The 17,474-nt window shown below is 43.2% G+C and overlaps 2 protein-coding genes and 3 non-coding genes across 5 annotated transcripts; 4 read left to right on the forward strand and 1 right to left on the reverse strand.

The window, feature by feature from the left end:
* Nucleotides 1-419: 419 nt before the first annotated feature.
* rdh10a (retinol dehydrogenase 10a) lies at nucleotides 420-11,574 on the reverse strand. The gene is made up of 6 exons (XM_031750017.2): nucleotides 10,957-11,574; nucleotides 10,379-10,614; nucleotides 3,991-4,089; nucleotides 2,824-2,969; nucleotides 2,107-2,238; nucleotides 420-1,984 (listed from the first exon to the last, which is right to left on the reverse strand). Exons 1-6 carry the CDS (start codon nucleotides 11,240-11,242, stop codon nucleotides 1,861-1,863), a joined length of 1,023 nt encoding a protein of 340 aa, XP_031605877.1. The 5' UTR covers nucleotides 11,243-11,574; the 3' UTR covers nucleotides 420-1,860.
* Nucleotides 11,575-13,266: 1,692 nt separating this feature from the next.
* Nucleotides 13,267-17,428, forward strand: rpl7 (ribosomal protein L7). The gene is made up of 7 exons (XM_031750018.2): nucleotides 13,267-13,354; nucleotides 13,864-13,963; nucleotides 14,060-14,226; nucleotides 14,636-14,773; nucleotides 16,188-16,297; nucleotides 16,850-17,065; nucleotides 17,380-17,428. Exons 1-6 carry the CDS (start codon nucleotides 13,341-13,343, stop codon nucleotides 17,056-17,058), a joined length of 738 nt encoding a protein of 245 aa, XP_031605878.1. The 5' UTR covers nucleotides 13,267-13,340; the 3' UTR covers nucleotides 17,059-17,065; nucleotides 17,380-17,428.
* LOC116328350 lies at nucleotides 14,867-14,958 on the forward strand. The gene has a single exon (XR_004200075.1). It is a non-coding gene; the product is annotated as a small nucleolar SNORD12/SNORD106 (small nucleolar RNA).
* On the forward strand, nucleotides 16,391-16,483 carry LOC116328352. The gene has a single exon (XR_004200077.1). It is a non-coding gene; the product is annotated as a small nucleolar SNORD12/SNORD106 (small nucleolar RNA).
* On the forward strand, nucleotides 17,111-17,203 carry LOC116328351. Its single transcript, XR_004200076.1, has one exon. It is a non-coding gene; the product is annotated as a small nucleolar SNORD12/SNORD106 (small nucleolar RNA).
* Nucleotides 17,429-17,474: the final 46 nt, after the last annotated feature.

Consider the following 17,474-nt stretch of genomic DNA (forward strand, 5'->3'; position numbering starts at 1 on the left):
TGCAACAATGGAAACTGCACCCAAGAAATTCATCAGCATTGCAGAAGATCCGCTTTCCTGTCACTCACTGCAGTAATTCACTGAATTCAAAATAATTTCATGGTGCTTTGTGCTGAGTAATGGTTTGATCTGAGGTTAGAGTGGATAACTACAGTCATCGCTGTGCAATTTATGACTGCAGCTCAGGTCACCAGCCTTAGAGGCAGGAATGTGGGTGTAAACACTTCGCTGGAGGTCAGGATGCGAGTTTTCCCTTTTGATTAGATTTAGAGCATTTGTGCCTTTATTGGATGCAGAGATGAAGTGTGGGAAAACAGGGGTGGAATGACAGCTGCAGGCTGGATGTTGCACTCATGTGGTATGTCATTATAAGTCAAACGGACAGTCGCGTGCTGACTGGCGGGTAAGAAGACACCGTGTAATAATCTAAATCACTTTATTAATTTAAGTTAAGTAGAGACACTAAACATTGGAACCACATTTGCTCTTCTATGGAGCAGTCTTCAGAAAAATTACAAAAAGAGGCTTATGTCATACTGTCAAAAAAAAAAAAAAAAGGCAAAAAATAAGAGGTAGAGAATTTAGGCTCATCACTGTGACTGAAGGAATGATGCCTGTTGGAATGTAGTTGAAATTCAGGGAAATAATAATAATGATAATAATAATAATAATAAAAAGGGTATATAAAACAGTCATTTATCAAATATGGTGGACACAGTTAGTCGGGGACACAGGGGTAATTCACAATATTTAAACATATACATTTCACTTTAACTGGACGAGGTGGACACTGGGCAGGTGTTAACTTTAGGGAAAAAAAAAAATAATGAAAAGCTGTCTTTAATACATTTCCCTCAATCACATCAGTGTTGAAACAGCAGTTTAAAGTGGAGCTTTTTTTAAAAAAGAAAAAAGAAAAAAATACAACAATAGGTAACAAATTTACATTATGAACGCATTAAAAAAGAAATTAAAATCGACTGGATTTCTCCCTAAGCAGTACATTCTGAATGTGTCGTGCATGCCAATTCAGCCCAGGACGCCACTCCCTCGTGCGCTTTTCCTGCAGCGACAGGACCGCCGAGGGACACTGCTGAATCCCATTAGATTGGAAATGCTGTGAAGATTAAAGTCCGCTACAATCTGGCTAATGCAACGTTTCATTTGGATTGATATTAATATACGCTATATGCATCTAATGCAAGTACTGAACACAAGAAAAAAAAAGGAGTATAGTTAACTTAAATGGTGGGATTTTTTTTCCTTTCCTATTACTTTATTTTTGATGGCACGAGCTAAAAATCAGAGCCGGAGAAACTTGTTTCCTGACTGAAAAAGAGCCTCTGTATGGGGTAGATGGAAATGCTGTGTTAATCCATTCTACACGGAGAATGCTGGCAGTGTAGAAAAATCAGAAGAAGATAAACAAAAACCATCAGAAATTACAGTGCATGTCTACAAAAATAAAATAAGTGAAAAAAAAAAAGATTACTGTTTGTACAGTAACATACTGTATATTTCCACAATGACACTAGATAAGGCTGGTGACTACATTACGTAAATAGTTAATTACTGGATATCTTTTTCTGTATGATTTCAAAACTAGTGACACAGTATATAGATGTTGGTTTCTTTAAACAAACTTTAAAAAGAAAAGACAAAAATAAATCCTTTGTAGTACACAGCTTTCTTTGTTCCAGAGGAACAATATGGTAAACCTTTGCATTTGCTCAATGCAAGTGCACCAGTCTAGATTCAGTCTTTTTTTTTTTTCTTTTTTCCTTCCATCTCCGTCCTCAGTGGTTGTTTCCTCATACTTGCAGGTTTAAATTCCCCTGTTCATATTGCAAACAGCACCCCCTAGATCCCATTCTTTGCCTCATTGTTGTTCATGGCCTCCTTTCTCTGAGCTAGGAAGGGGTACATGCACTTGTCGGCGCCTAGGAACCGGTACATGCACACAATGGCCTCGAAGGGCAGGATGCTGTGGAGACAGGACGGAGATAAGATTAGCGAAAGACACCGGATACCCCTGCACAGTACACTGAAGGCCGATGGAGTGGGAGGGTGGGGGTGGAGGGTTAAAACAAAAAAGAGGCAGCTCACCTTTTCATGAAGTTAACCATGTAGACGATGCGAGGCGTGCAGATCATGGGCTGGTCGGTGAGGATGGCCCTCATGGCTTGTTTCACGCAGAACTCTGGCTTCAGAGGAGGGAGAAAGGGTTCGATTTCCTTCCTGAAGGGAAAGAAATCACGGTCATCATCGAGACAGGAATTCAGGGAAAATGTGCGTCAAATTTAGTTAAACTGGTTAAATTTATGAGGAAATACAATTAGGGATGATTGAAGTCATTCAGTAAATTAACGTGAGTGGAAACATGAGAGGAAGTCTGAGAACACTTCAAGGAGCGCTGACAAACTTCAGGAAATCCATGAACATAAGTGATACTGGTACTAAGGATTGCTCCAAAATGGTGGGGCAGTAAAGACAGAGCACATGCCAGCTGCTGACTGCACCCATCAAACAAAGTGAGGACTATTACAGCAGCACGGAGGGCGGAGGGGAGGGGAGGCTAGCCCAGGTGCACCTGTTGATGAGGTTTTCCCCTGGGAAAACAAAGTAGCCCTCTTTGTTTAAGCCGAGTGTTGACCTAAGGAATACCACTCACTTTATAATAACTGTAACACCACAGATCGTCAGCTGCCGCTTTGAAGTTTTAAAAATGGGTGTTGGAGGCCGTTTAATGAAGTGGAGATTACAGGTGACAAACTCACTGCAGGTGCACGAAAGCTTATTAAAGAGGACACATTGGCCGCTAACCTTATCCTGCAGCCTTTAAACATTCCTGTGTCGACCAGGTACGGGCACACCAGAGTCATGCTGATGCCGTCCTTCTCCGAGGCCTTCAGCTCGTGGCTCAGCGACTCGTGGAACCCGATGGCACCGAACTTGCTGGCACAGTAATCCTGAGGGAATGAAGAGAGAGGGAGAGAGAACGGGTTAGCTCCGTAAACCCCCTGCCCGCACCCAGGGACTACAGAACACTATCAAACATGCCCTGTGGCCACAGAGGTCTCTCTTTGCTGTTAATGATACATCCACACACAAAAAACAACAAAAAAACCCCAGAGTGAGTCCGCTGTTCTACGGTTTCATTAGCATTCTTCTCCAATGCTTCAGGAGACTGCGCTGCTTGGCGGGAAGGTTTTGATGTGGTTCACTGTGGAAATAATCTTTTTTTTTTTTTTAAAGAAAAAGACTTGGGCAAACACAGATGCATGTCGATAAACAGAAAGAGGACAAAGGGATTTGTCTGTGCCCACATGACAGGCGAAGGCTTTGGTTCAAACTTGCACGTCTGAAATGACATTTCAGGCATTTCCAGGAACCGTAAAAGCGTGACCAAAAAAAAAATAAAAAATTTTTTTTATGGATAAATGCTTAAACAAAAGTCAAATGTTATCCCTACAAACTGTTAGAAATGGATACTGTTCTCAGCTAAGGAGCTAAATGAGAGCTCTGTTCTCTGACATATGAAAATGAAACATTCTAGGAGGACCACCAGTTAAATGACCCCCCCAGTAAATATTTTATTATGCATTTAAAAAAAAACTATAGGAAGGAAAACCAAAACCATATCCATTGAAAGCTGCTGTGAACTGAATACTGAGTGAGCACCAAGTTGTTCACAAAGCAGTGATGAAGATGTCTCTGTCCCTCGGGGGAGCTGTCAGCTCATTCTGGCCCTGGGGCCAGAGCCCAATAGGGGCCCCACACCCCGACTGCTGAAGATAGAGGAATCTATAAGAGGCTCCCAATGCTCATCTGTGTTCCTAAATTTAACGGGTGGAGGGACAACTAGAGAAAAGGGGCCTAACCTCCCCCCGTCTCAGTGTGCTAGCTGGCAAGGACGCCTTTGGGGAACAGCACTGGTTTTGGATGGTGGGAAAGATGGGATGTGCATGTGTTGTTGTGTATGATACTAACCTCCACTCCAGCTGTGCTAAATAAACCCAGGGAGCTGGCAACCGTTACAATGTGACCATGATTCAGCTCCAGCATCTTGGGGAGAAACGCCTTGGTGGTCTAAAGGGGGGGAAGGACAGAAGAGACAGAAGGGCAAAGAGAAAAAAGAGGAAGGTTAGTTCACTTGTGCAGTTTGTCTGTGCCAGAGCCCTTTGATCCTCTCTGCCTTCCCTCTCATCCCCCCCTCCTCTGTTTCTCTCCCTTCTCCATGGTGATGCAGAGAGAGGCGTCTGAATGAGAATTCATAACATGCATAAAAACAGACCGAGTGCTGGAGGTGCAGCATTTGAAAATATAAACATAGAACTTCTATCATTTCCGAGTCAGTTACTGAAGAGGGAAAAGATGAAATGTCGCCCTCTCTGTACAATCTGTGCTTTTCCCACACAGATCTGGTGCCCGCCGTTGGGCCCTGCACTAAAGAGCTGGTGACAACACCAATCACGGGCCTCCGTTCACTCAACACTTCCAACAATACAGTCCGGCTTCTCGTCTACCTACACGGCCTCGCGCCCGGCCGGAGCGGCAGGCAGCAGAACAGTCTGCGAGATGAAAGCGTTTCTAACTGGAGCGGTTCCACTGGTGAGTCTGGTGGAGCTAGCGAGGGCGGTGAGAGGAGCAGCACACACAGAGTTAGCCGTTACACTTGATTAACCTATGGATTCATTCCTCATTCTGCCCGTCAGCTGACTTTGGAGTTGCCCTGGACACAGCGTGAGCCAATCAGCAGGTGTGACATGTGACGGCAATGATAGGAACTGACCAATCACTCTCCCACTAGGAGGTCTACAAAAACAACCATCAGGCCTTTTGTTGGGAGCAGAGCTAAATCTATTCCAGTCAGATGTGTGCTGCCATAGTGAAGAACAATGCACGCGTCCTTGAGGACTGTTAAAATGTTACTGAGGAGAGGCAAGACACACACACACACACACACACACACGACTGAGACTTCAAATAGCCTAGTAATTAATAAATAATGATCATCACAAGGGCCACAGCTACAGCCTGCAGTATGTATTGTTTTTCAGCCCAAAAACAGGACCTTTCCAAGACATCTTTGGGTGCAAGAAAGTAGTTTTCTGTGGTTGCTGTTATATTGGTTAGCACTGTAGAGAAACGATTCACCCTCCTTTATAAACATTTTCCTGGACCGGAGCGCAGAGCCAGCGAGACGAGAGAGCGCGGTACCAGGTAGTACAGCCGTGAAACCTCTGGTAGGGGGAGGACGAGCCTCATTAAAACTGCACCCAGAGATTAACTGCATCGGCCCTACTGACCCGAAGCGTAATCTCCGTTAAGCTTGACATTTGCGTTTAGAGGTCCCTCTCCTTGTTTAGTGAGGTAAATAAAACTGGAAGCAATAACTCAGATTTACAGAGTGGTTTAAAGGAAGGTGACTTCATCGCTTTGGAGTTTATTCTACACTCAGGTATAACTGATCTGACTCCGTTCCAAACATCTGCACTTTTCCAGGACATAAATTGCTACAATATTCAACTCATTGAATGATGGGGCCTAAAGAGAGGGAGTGAGAGAACAAAAAGCCCGGGCAAAAGCTGAGAAAGGCCTCTGTGAGCCAGAATGGCAGTGAAAGAGGGAGGGAGTTGCGTGCAAATGAAGCATTAACTTAAGATATGCCCGTAGCTGATTTGAGCCAGCGCCCCCCACCCCACACAGCAACTTTTAGAGAGTGGGGAATGACTCGATCTGGCACATACATTACTAGCAAAGCCAATACACAAATTCAATTGGACAATTCTGCTTAGTGGTCTGAGGGGAACTGAGAGGAAAGGATGATTTGCTCTGATCGAGGACGGGTCTAAATGTGACTGACCGTCCCATCTCTCCCCACCCGTCCTGCTTCTCATGGCAATCCTGGCATGTGGGTATGACCCCCACTGACCTCTCAGACACAAAATGTGTGAAGGCAACCGGGGGCTCGTGTCTTACATCAGAGCTGCCGTAATTGGGTCTCAACGCTCCCTTGTTCCGCTAAATTACCCGCTGACACAGCCGGGCCTCCTTGGCCTATGTGGGGGTGCCCTGCCCGCTGCACCCCCTAATTGGTGCGTGCCCCCAGGAGCATTTAAGCCACACAAAGCTTCTTGCAGCTGGGGTGTCAGGCTGCATTAGTGCTAGCGCCTGACCAACAGGAATATGAACAAAATATTGGCCTTTGCGTAGGACCAGATGGCCATTTAATTGGGCTGACTTCTCCCTGGACGAGAGAACCAAGTTGGGAGAGAGAAAAAAAAAAAATGCCTGAGCTCCGGAGCTTGTCCGATCCTGTAGTAGATCATGAAATCTGAGTGGGCTGGGCTGATGTTAGTGGTCATCAGGGATGACTGATGCAGATTGTTTATGTTGTATTGACCATACCAAGTGGTAGCCATCCCCTGCGTACAGCTCAAACTCTCAGTTTGGAGAACTGCTCTCTATAAAACATCAGTGCACAAATATAACCTCAAAACTCATCTATAGGCTCAGGTTTTCCCCAGGTATGGCGTTTATGACTGGTCAATTTGATTTTCTGGACAAATTAGGAGCTGGATAAGGAATTATAATTGTTTTATAGTCACGTTATAAGCCATGGGCTTTATCTGAATAATGAGATCATAATTTTAATTCTGCTTTTGTGGTGGTTCAGGAGGTAGAGGAGGTCATCTACTAATCGCAAAGTTGGTGGTTCGATCCTTGACTGCTCCAGTCTGCACCCTAAAGTAATCTTGGGTGAGACACTGATCCCCAAGTTGTATAGAAAGCACTTACGCAGAGAGAAAAAGTGATTGTATGAATGAGTGTGACTGGGTGAATGAGGCAAGTTGTATAAAGCGCTTCAAGAATAGCAAAGCACTATATAAGCACCAGTCTATTTACATTTTCCTATAAAAATGTTCTGTTTTTTATAAGTTTCTATAAAAAAGTAATGAATATTGTATGAGGACCATTAATGTCACAATAGCTGCTCAGAGTGATGATTCACAAAATCTCATGATCTTTTTTGTTCTTTATCCCTTTGCTTTTCTTAGTATCCACTTTATTAGTTTAATTCTATTTGAACTGAAAAAACTACTTTTTCAAAGAATCAGTCAAGTTTTTTTGTAATGAAAGGAAAAAGATTCTTTAGTACCATCTTATCAAATCTTTGAACAGAACAAGGAATTTAAAAGAGTTAAAAAAAAACTCCCAAAAAGCCAAACAATCATAATGAACATTCTTTCGCAGTCATTTTAAGAACTGAACTGCTAAAATGACGGGGGTAATCTTCAGACTAAAACACTGGAAAAAATTAATTATCTATAGCCCATGAACAGGTACGTGCGGGAGGAGAACAGTGACACGGCCATGGCTAGCTTCACTGCGGGGTACAGGTGCACTGGGCTTGAGGAGGGGTCCATATAAAACCAGTCAAGTAGGACCCTTCTGCCTGGCTGCCTCCTTTCTCTGGCTACAGCAGGAATGCGGCCTGCGGAACTTGGCTCCTGTCGCCTGGCATCTTGTCAAGCTGATCCACAGACAAGAAACCAATTGTCAGATAAAGTGGGTCAGCAGCAGCTTACCATTACCCTCTCGCCTCGCCTGTGGATGGGACGGCAGTGCCTTCCTTCCCCTTTTTTCCCCTGCTCTTTTCCCGCCGCGTCGCTCCCGAGCGCTCGGTGAGTTCGTGCCGTCGCACAAGAGGTGTAGGATTTCCACAAGAGGGCGGATAGCCGCTTATTGTTCACGAGCCACCTGTTGGATAACCAGCTCAAGATGCTGAGGATCATTTCCTCTCATGTCATTCCACTAAACACACACGCTAATCCTCAAACACAAACTCTGGTGACACTGGTGGAATGACTGCACAGCCCCTTTCCCAGCATGACTAAGAACCGAGTTGCAAACATCACAAATTGCCAGCTGGACTAATCAAAGCATCGTCAGACAAATTCAAAGTGATGATCCCCCCCCCTTTCTCATAAAAAACCTAAAGGGAGGAAGGGACTGAATCATAGCGGTTAGCGTGTGTGGCAGAGCCGGATGAACAGCGCTGGCCTCCGTGACTCCCATGCAGCTGCACCCACTGCCTCCAAATCAGGTTGGGAGGAGTCAGAGGGGCCTGTGGAAGGAAGACAGAAGAAGTGTGGGGTCTGAGCCGGGCCTGTTTGGCAGACACCCACGTGACACTACGATTACCATCCGCTTCCTGCTCACAACTCCATCCCTGCCTTATTCCAAAACTCTGTCCAACAAATGAGGACTTGCTTATTTTTACACCCAGCTGTGCCATTTGTGGGAAACGCTTTGAACTTGCAGCCATTTGCAGTTGAAATCGTGGCTGTTTAAAAACCGGCCGGGATTATGGAGAGGAGGAAGCTGGGTTTGGAGGGCTTGACATTGCCATTGCAGTGTTTTGCCAAACAGTGACACAGAAAAAGCAGAGTACGATGTGTGCCTAAAGAAAACACACACCAGGCCTTTTTACGCGCACTGCTGAGACATCAAAATATATTAAAAAAAAGAAAAAGAAAAGAGAAGCTTATCAGTATGAAAAAAAAAAAATGGCAAGCACACTTGGAAACCTGCTTCTGTAAACTGATCTGAATAGCTGTTCTTGCACTTTTCAAATACAAATTCTCCTATAACATGCCTTTAGGGATAGCATTTTGTGAAAACATGTGCATTAACAGGTTTTTAAAGCCGGCCTAAAAGCCTTTCATGACGCGGACCTAAACTGAAATTATTTGTTGAGTCAAAAACCACAAGTAAGCCGTTGGAGGTACCTGTTGTTCAGAAAAAAAAAGGGGGAGAAAAAAAAAATCAAAAGGATTCTGTAATACCTGCCACCTGCATGCAGTGACTAACTGCAGTGAGTTTGAAAGGAAAGTGGACAGTGCCTCTGTTAGTTTAATCTCTATTCATCTAGCTTGTGTCATTAATGAACCACATCCTCCATTCTGGCTGTCACCATTCATTAAGTCCTTCTTTCATCTGCTCCCCCCTCCGCACACACACACCTCTAAAGAAACCACGCTCACCATGGAATACAGGAAAACACAAACATCTATTTAAAAAAAACAACAACTCTACTACCAAATCACTGGACCCTGACTCCAAATCCTGGATTTAAAGAGCACTGAGATATCCAGCAGATGAATGCTTGAATGGGGCATCCATTAAAGAGGAAATCCGCACAACCTGTGTGAGCGATGCCACAAGAGATTTTTCATGCTCGATTAGGAAGCTTGAAGTTACTGTGGTTTCATGGCATGACTGAGAATGCCGTTCTCTGTAAACAACAAATAAAATAAAAAGATAAGAGCCTGGGGCCAAAGCCTGAAAAATGAAGATATTCTGGATCACTTGACAATATGTTGTGACAACTAAATTCACGCATGAACTGGTGAATTCAGAACCAGTCTGCCAGGTGAAAGACTTATTCTCAATCCATGCGGTTTACGCCAAACAAAGCTTATAAGCCAAATTTACACAGTCATTGCTGCTGTTCCACAGGGGGTGGCTATAGTGAAGAAATGCAATCAATTCTCATTAAGGTTGGTCTAAAGGCTCCAAAAGAGTAAACATCCATCTTTAAAATGAATAAAGCTCTTTGTTAAATTTCTAATAGCTTTGGCAGTCTGCAACCACAGTCTTCCCACACCCCAAAAACACACAGACACACAAAAAAACCTGTGATAGCGCTTAACTGGTTACACGCTACAGCTTATGCTTATCTAAAGCGCAGCATATTCACTCCATCAAGTCCACGTAGCCTCTCAGATAAGTAGTCACACTGAAAGGCTCGAGGAACGGAGCCAGAGTAAAAATCTGATATGCAACAAATCACCAACTGCCAGCAAAATGTGGTGAGCTGATCTAAGACAGATCCAACCCACGTACAGAACCCCGTTTCCATCACGCACAGTCGGTTTGTGCAGATCTGTGCAGCTGAGGAGATGAGACGGAGCCGCTGACATACCTCTGGGATCATCATCGGCTGTGGCTGCCAAAGCGGAGCAAAGGCAAAGATTTAAAAAAGCCAAACCCGTGACTTTCCTCTGGCAGAATGAAACCAAGTGGAGCTGAAATCTGAACATGCAAGGCAACTATTTATGGTCATAGTTTCTTAGGCCTGGAGGCACACACACACACACACACACACACACACCTTTGATTCTTGAGTTTGGCACAGAGAAGGATAAGATTATGAAAAGGCATACGAGTCAGAGTGGAGACATTCCTGTGAACCTGGCATCACAGTTAACACATTCAGCAACACTGTTCTCACTGAAACTTGGGCACACACATTATAACTTCACAATAACCTCAGTGTCGGCTTATTACAACAGCTTCTACATCGGCTCACCCAGAAGTGTGCGTGACAGTTGACCACCATGGTCCGCTCGATCAGCTCGTCGGGACACTCCAGGAGGTGATGGCCAGAGACGACGCCGGCGTTGTTGATGAGTATGTCCACTTCTCCCACCTCCCGACGCACCTTCTCCGCTGTGGAATACACACTCTCGCGCTTCCCTACATCACACACATAGGTGTAGACCTGCGGCTGGAAAGGTGGGACTTCCTCTACCCCTCCAACAGGTCCTGCAGAGAGGGGGGGGAAATAAAAGAGAGGGAAAGCAACAGATGATCAGTGAAAGTGTGTTTAGTAGGTTGATTAAGATTATGAAAGTTAATACAGCTAAATGAGGTGAAACTGTTTAAAAATCTGCTGTCTCCATATGGAAGTCTCATTCCACTGTTTGGTTATTTAAAATGAAACTTTTGAAATCCTGAGGCTGTGTCCAGTTTAACTGACTCCCTCTGACACACTTTAGTTTATTCACTCTTACACTGATCAGGACTGCAGTGTGTGTTCTTTAAATAACACTCGACCGCTCAGAAAGCCGGCTGACAGCCTTAAAGCTGCAAAGAAAACACTCTTACCGTCTTTGGTTACTGGAGTGTCCAGTTCATGGTAAATCTGGCGCACCATCTCCGCCGTCTCCTCGTTGCTTTGGCTGTTTATGTCCCATAAGACCAGTATCGCTCGTCTCCGGGCGAACTCCTTGGCGAACAGCCGCCCGAGGCCGCTTCCAGCGCCGGTGATCAAGCACACCTGTCCCGCCACGCTTTTCTCCTTTGGCCGCACAATCCACTTGGCTCCGGCAGTTAAAAAAGCCCAGAGCACCTTCAGAATAACTACGAAGAACTCCGCAATTATTATCATCATCTTGGCCAAAGCTTTCTATCAATTCAAATAAACGGCGGAAGACGCGCAGGGGACTGTTTCCTTCTTGCAACCTGTTTGCAGCAGACAGGATCAGGGAAACACCGACAAACTTGGATCACAGTGCCGGCAGGAATAACGGCCTATGGAAATATGGTTTAAAAGACAGAAAAAATGCGAAAGAAACTTAGGCGCATGCAGGACAGATGTATGAGTGGAGTGCGAGTTCAGATGCTGCTCGGTAAGAGTCCAGTTGCCACTATAACGCACAGTTGCAGTGAGTTATGAGCAGCTACTATCAAGTGAGCCTCCTACTTCCTCTGCTGCCTCTCCACTCATCTCACTCTGGAGCGCACCTCAGGCGCTATTTATGCTGTTCAGCCATCAACGCTGGACCCAATAGGAGAGGGACTTGAGCGCCTGTCAGAATGAAGGTGATGTAACCTGAAAGATTTTAACACGAATCTCGGACTTTTTTGTATCCTCAAGGAAGATTAGACATTAAGCTTCCCTCCTGTTTGAAAAGGTTGCTTATTTATGCGTCTCTGTGTGCGTGTTTGCGCGTTTTTGGAAAATCCTAACAATGTAAAGTTTGATAGCAAGTTATTTAAAGATATAATTAATCTTAACAGCTTAAACTCAGAAATCCACGAGCCACCGATCAGGCCGCACTGGACCTGCAAGTCCAGGTCAATGTCCAGCCATACGTGGAGCAAACTAAAATATCTTGTTTACAAAGTATTCCCACTTTACGTTATTATTATATGTTACACGTTATTTTTTCTGTTAAACAGAAACTACACTTAAAGTTATAAGCCAGCTCAAGACATATCCCAGCTTTGCCTGCAATGATTCCCTGAGATCCCTACGGAGGAAAGTGAAGTCGGTCGGTTAGGTAAGCCACGCACCCGGCCAGAAAAGTGATACTTCCACGCGCAAATCGTTACGCGATCACGTTTCTTCCTAATTAATATAGCCTAATTACCCTTCAATTATAATGATAATATACAAAACAGGCGCACACGAATCGCCTCCATTGTGAACACGTTCATTGACGCTTTGCAGCTCCCCCCACACCTCAGGCTATTGTTTACACCTCTTCCAGGTTGTGCAACCTTTGCCAGCAGCCTCTCACTTGTGCTGTGCTTGTTTTGTGGGCGTGTCTGAGGAACAAACAGCTGATGGAAGAATCCTTTGTAGATTCTAAGGATAAAACAAATACGTGAAAAACACCTCCGGGGAAATGTTCTCTCCAAATGTAACAATGTTCCCAAAAAAGCCAAGAAAATTACAGATAAATAAAGCACTCTGCTTTTTCAAGAGTATTAAATGATTGATGGGCTTTAACGCTGGCTCGTTTAATACAAGGCAATATTTTTGATATAAAACTACCTGCACTGGAACGGTCAAATTGAGAAGCTGACCAATGGCAAAGCTCTATTTGGGCGACGTTTCACCATTAAATTAAAACTTGTGTCTTGCATTTTGCCTGTAAAATAAAAATAAATAAATCAACAAATAAGTGGCCTTCAATTGAATCTATATCTTTTTATGATTTTTTTTCATAACCTCCTGGGACAGGGTCTGTTATACAGCCTGAAGCAAAGTGCTGGGCGGGAGTTTCAACGCTACAGGCGCTCTCTGATCGTGCTTTGCAAAATGAAGTGTTTGCGCCCTCTGCTGGTCAGATGGCTGCATAACGCCACCTGTAGCACGGAAGCCGGGCAAAGTAGCGTTTAGATTAATTTTTAAAAAAAAAAACGAAAAGAAAAAAAGAAACAATATAAAATAATGTATTAAAAATAAGGCCAGGTAGGTCTACATCAGAATACGTATTATAGCGTCGTCTTACCTTTAAAGCGTTTGTTATTACAATAATATTCCTTGCGGTAGCCATAGAAAATAGTTGTTGATATATTAACCGATAAATTTAAGGGAGCATTTAACCAAGAGAATTATTTCAGTGGGTTTTGCGTAACTTTAGTTTTGAATACATCGCTAGAATTTATCCATCAGGCAGTCGGAAGGACGCTCCGCAGAGGTCCTAACGCTTTTAACCCGCACATGCGCAAATGAAAAAGTCTCTTTCTCGGTGATCGCAATGGCGGACGCAGAGTGAGTGTTTCCCTCTGTGTTAAAATCTAATCACATCCAGCATTAAACTAGCATCTGGTGTTAATTTTACAACGCGAATAAGCTATTTAGTTAATGTACGATAGAATAATAGCAGTATTGTTACAGATGGTGATTATTACTGTTGTTAGGGTTACTTTATAATAACTGAGTCCATATAGCTGAGTTCAACATGGCTGTCTCTTTAGCATCTGTGGATTTTACAAGTGTCCAGTTCTTATGGTTAAAAAAATAGTACTAAAATAATAGTCAGCTATTTCAGCAACCTTTGAGTTTATGCTGCTGTAAAACCTCTCTAGTCTTGAAAGCTATTGTATGAAGTAGTATTTACCTGTGTGGAAGCCGGCAAGTGACAGACTGGCAAGCTAGCAGCCCCCATGATTCAGTCATCGCTCGTTTCAGTTGAGCGATGTACATGTGTTCAGGTATCTTGTCCACCATCTCGCTTCGGATTTTTTCCTCACAGCATCTTTTTGTTAACGTTTAAACAGAAAAAAGGTTCCGGCGGTCCCTGAGAGCCTTTTGAAAAGGCGAAAGGCCTACGCGGCCATGAAGGCCATGCGTGTCAAGAAGCTGCTGGCTGAGAAAAAGGTAAAGTGAAGCTTTGTGCAGACAGTATTCCCGTATGGATGGAGATGTCGGATAGTGTTTTGAACTGCTTCGACGTGTTTTCCCTTTTGCATTCAGGTCCGCAAGGTGACCAGGAAACTGATCTACAAGAGGGCTGAGAAGTACCACAAGGAGTACAGGCAGATGTACAGGCGTGAGATACGAATGGGCCGTATGGCTCGCAAAGTGGGAAACTTCTATGTGCCAGCTGAGCCCAAACTGGCCTTTGTCATCAGGATCAGAGGGTGAGTGATGCGCACTGCTTGGGATTCCTCTGTGTCTGGCTTAAAAGAACTGCACAATCAGTTGCAAGGTGTTGTGCAGGCAGTGCCACATGAGAGGATGTCCAACTGCTGAGCCTCATACATTACTACTTTGTGTTTAGCTGCTCAGTTGCTTGTTAATTCAGTTGCTATTGAGAAGTCATTTTTATTGAATGACTAAGCCAGTCTGTGTGGATATATACAGTTGAGTGGTTAATGATGCATGCTCTTTCCCCGACTTATCGACTCTGCTGATACACATTTGTAATAAAAAGCCAATAATGTTCTGAAACCACTCTAAGTAGCTTAATTAGGAAGTTGTACCTTGATGGTAAGTCCAAACAGTAATCACAACGGTTGTTTTTTGTTTGTTTTTGGGGTTTTTTTTCAGCATCAACGGCGTGAGCCCCAAGGTCCGCAAAGTTCTGCAGCTGCTCCGTCTGCGCCAGATCTTCAACGGTGTCTTTGTCAAGCTGAACAAGGCATCAATCAACATGCTCAGAATTGCAGAGCCTTACATCGCTTGGGGGTAAGGACTGTGTCACTCTGAAACCTGCTGTTCAGAAATAAGAAGCGATGGTCAGGGGGTATTGGCACGTCTCTAAATAGGTGATACACTTGGAATGTGGTTAATGATGCTGAACTTTTTTCCCCATCATATCGACCATGGTGATTACTGACTGAAACTAAGCCAGTTTTGTCTGAAACCACATTCCATAGTGGTACGTGCCAGTGTGTTGACAAATGTGAGTGTGTTGGCTTCATACTGTAATAATGCAGCCAGAAACTTTTGTAACCTGGCATTTACTACAGTGGTCATTCACTGACACTTGAAATCAACACATTAAAGTACTGTTAAACAGTTTATATAAAATAAGCCAGTGTCAAACTAAACGCAGTAAATGCTTGGCTATATTTCACAAAGCTTTAATGTCTTGATGTTAAAGACCCAATGGAAATGTTTGTGCTCTGTGTGTTTGACTTTGCTGTGTGGTGCTGTAATGGAAGAATTTACCTGATCTTCACTACAACAGCCCTGTGGAAGTGTGTGTTACTTGGCACAGGAGTGAAGTGTAGGTTAGACTTGTAGTGTTTGCTTTTTGGTCACCTTAAGACTTCCATTTTTGATATTTATGTAGTTGGTTAGGGTTACTTCCTATCCGGTCATTTATGTCAGTCTTGTTTGGATGTGTCTAAGTGACACTTTTGATGCAGATAACTTGATCTGTATTGGTAGATGCAATATTGTTCCCAATGTTGTACTAGGTTACTGATATTTCTGTATACTATGACGGAGTCAAGAAACACCATCATCTGCCACTGTGTAATGCTTTGTATTTAACTGTAGACTTAACATTTTTTGCATCTTGTTGACTGTATTAACTTGGCACATCTGCATTTGGGAGGTATTGTGCAGATTTAATATTTAAAACTATTTCCTTCATAAGATCTTAGCAAAGCAGGATTGTTTATAACACAGAACAACCCTATAGATGCATTACACATGTCCTGAAAGAAGCATCAAAGCTGCAGAAATTTGAATTGCTACCATTCAATCATACCAATTAGATTAAAACAGGATCCTCAGATTGGTCAGTTGAGTCTTGAGCCTAAATTTGAACTGTCAGGTTTAGTATCCAGGCAATCTGTAGCATTAATCCAATGAGTTTGACTAAATCTGTGGGGAGAATTGCCATTCAGATTGTAGATCATGCTTCTTCCCCAAAACAATGATGTATATAATCTTTTTTGCCAATGAAAGTGCCAGGTTTGGAGAGATGAAATCTGAGCTCTTAATGTTTTGGGGTTCATAATTTAATATTTTGTAAATGCCTCTTAAATTAAACTTTTCTAATCCTATTTCTTTATAAATTAACACACGTAAACATCATTGATTTGTGCTCCTTTTATAAGCTGTGACCTTTGCTTTTTTTTCCCCCTAGATACCCCAACCTGAAGTCTGTGCGCGAGCTCGTCTACAAACGTGGCTTCGGCAAGATCAGGAAACAGCGCATTGCCCTCACAGACAACGCTTTGGTGGAGAAGTCCCTCGGTATGGAAACGTTACAGTGCTGTTGAAAATGAACCGGGGGGTAAAAAAAAGAACAAGTTTGTAGTATACCTTTTAGGTAAATGGTTGGCAGCTGATGTGGTTAATGATGTACACTTTTTTCCCCGTCTTATCGACTTTGGTGAAAAAAAGGTTGAAAACTTTGCCAGTTAAGTCTGAAGCCACATGCCAACCTAACATGACTTTACCAAAGAGAGATTTTTAGTTGATAATTCTTGGCTTGTACTGTATTTGTTGGTCAGACGTTTTGGAACATGAAATGGAAAGATGAGGCTTGCTTATCAAGCTCGAAGAGTTTTACTTTGTGCCTGAAAAGATTGAAAACATCAGCGCTTCAAATGGCAGCAAGCACATCTGGAAATGAGTCTTGTTGTCTAAATTAAAAGAAGAAAAGCCAGAGTTGCTCCAAGCAGTTTCATTCTTGGATTACCTCTATTGGTTTAATCAGCCCTTCGCTTTTAAAACTTTGAAATGAAACGCTTAAATGCTAAACCTGGCACGCAGTTGAATTTATTAAATGCTTTTCATCTGTAGGCAAATATGGCATCATCTGTGTTGAGGACCTCATCCATGAGATCTACACAGTTGGAAAGAACTTTAAGCCCGCCAACAACTTCCTGTGGCCCTTCAAGCTGTCGTCCCCACGCGGCGGCATGAACAAGAAGACCACACACTTTGTGGAGGGAGGAGATGCCGGCAACAGGGAGGATCAGATCAACAGACTGATCAGGAGGATGAACTAAAGTCGTGGTGAGTTTCAGTGATATTTTGCAGGTTTTGAAAGTAGACTGATTCGATGTGGTTAATGATGCATATTCTTTTTTCCCCATCTTATCGACTATGGTGAAAACCACTTGTTAATAAGCCAACATTGTCTGAAACCACATCTTTAGTCATTGAGCTTTAAATCACCTACTGGGAGGATCTTTCTCTTTGAAAATCCATTTAAAGCAAAACATGGATACATGTTGAATGCTATGCTATCCATTTTTATTAAAGATGCTTTGCTGAGACTTTATATAACATCAGAATTCTTACCTCATTGTCTTCTTTTCTTCCCACAGGTTTTCAAAAGGACTCAAAATGTACAATAAAAATTTGGAGGAAAAAAAACTTCCTGGTCCTGTCATTAATGTGTAAATGTGTCATGAATCATGCA

Source organism: Oreochromis aureus, linkage group 9 (genome assembly GCF_013358895.1).
Source record: "Oreochromis aureus strain Israel breed Guangdong linkage group 9, ZZ_aureus, whole genome shotgun sequence".
In the NCBI taxonomy this organism is placed as follows: Eukaryota; Metazoa; Chordata; class Actinopteri; order Cichliformes; family Cichlidae; genus Oreochromis; species Oreochromis aureus.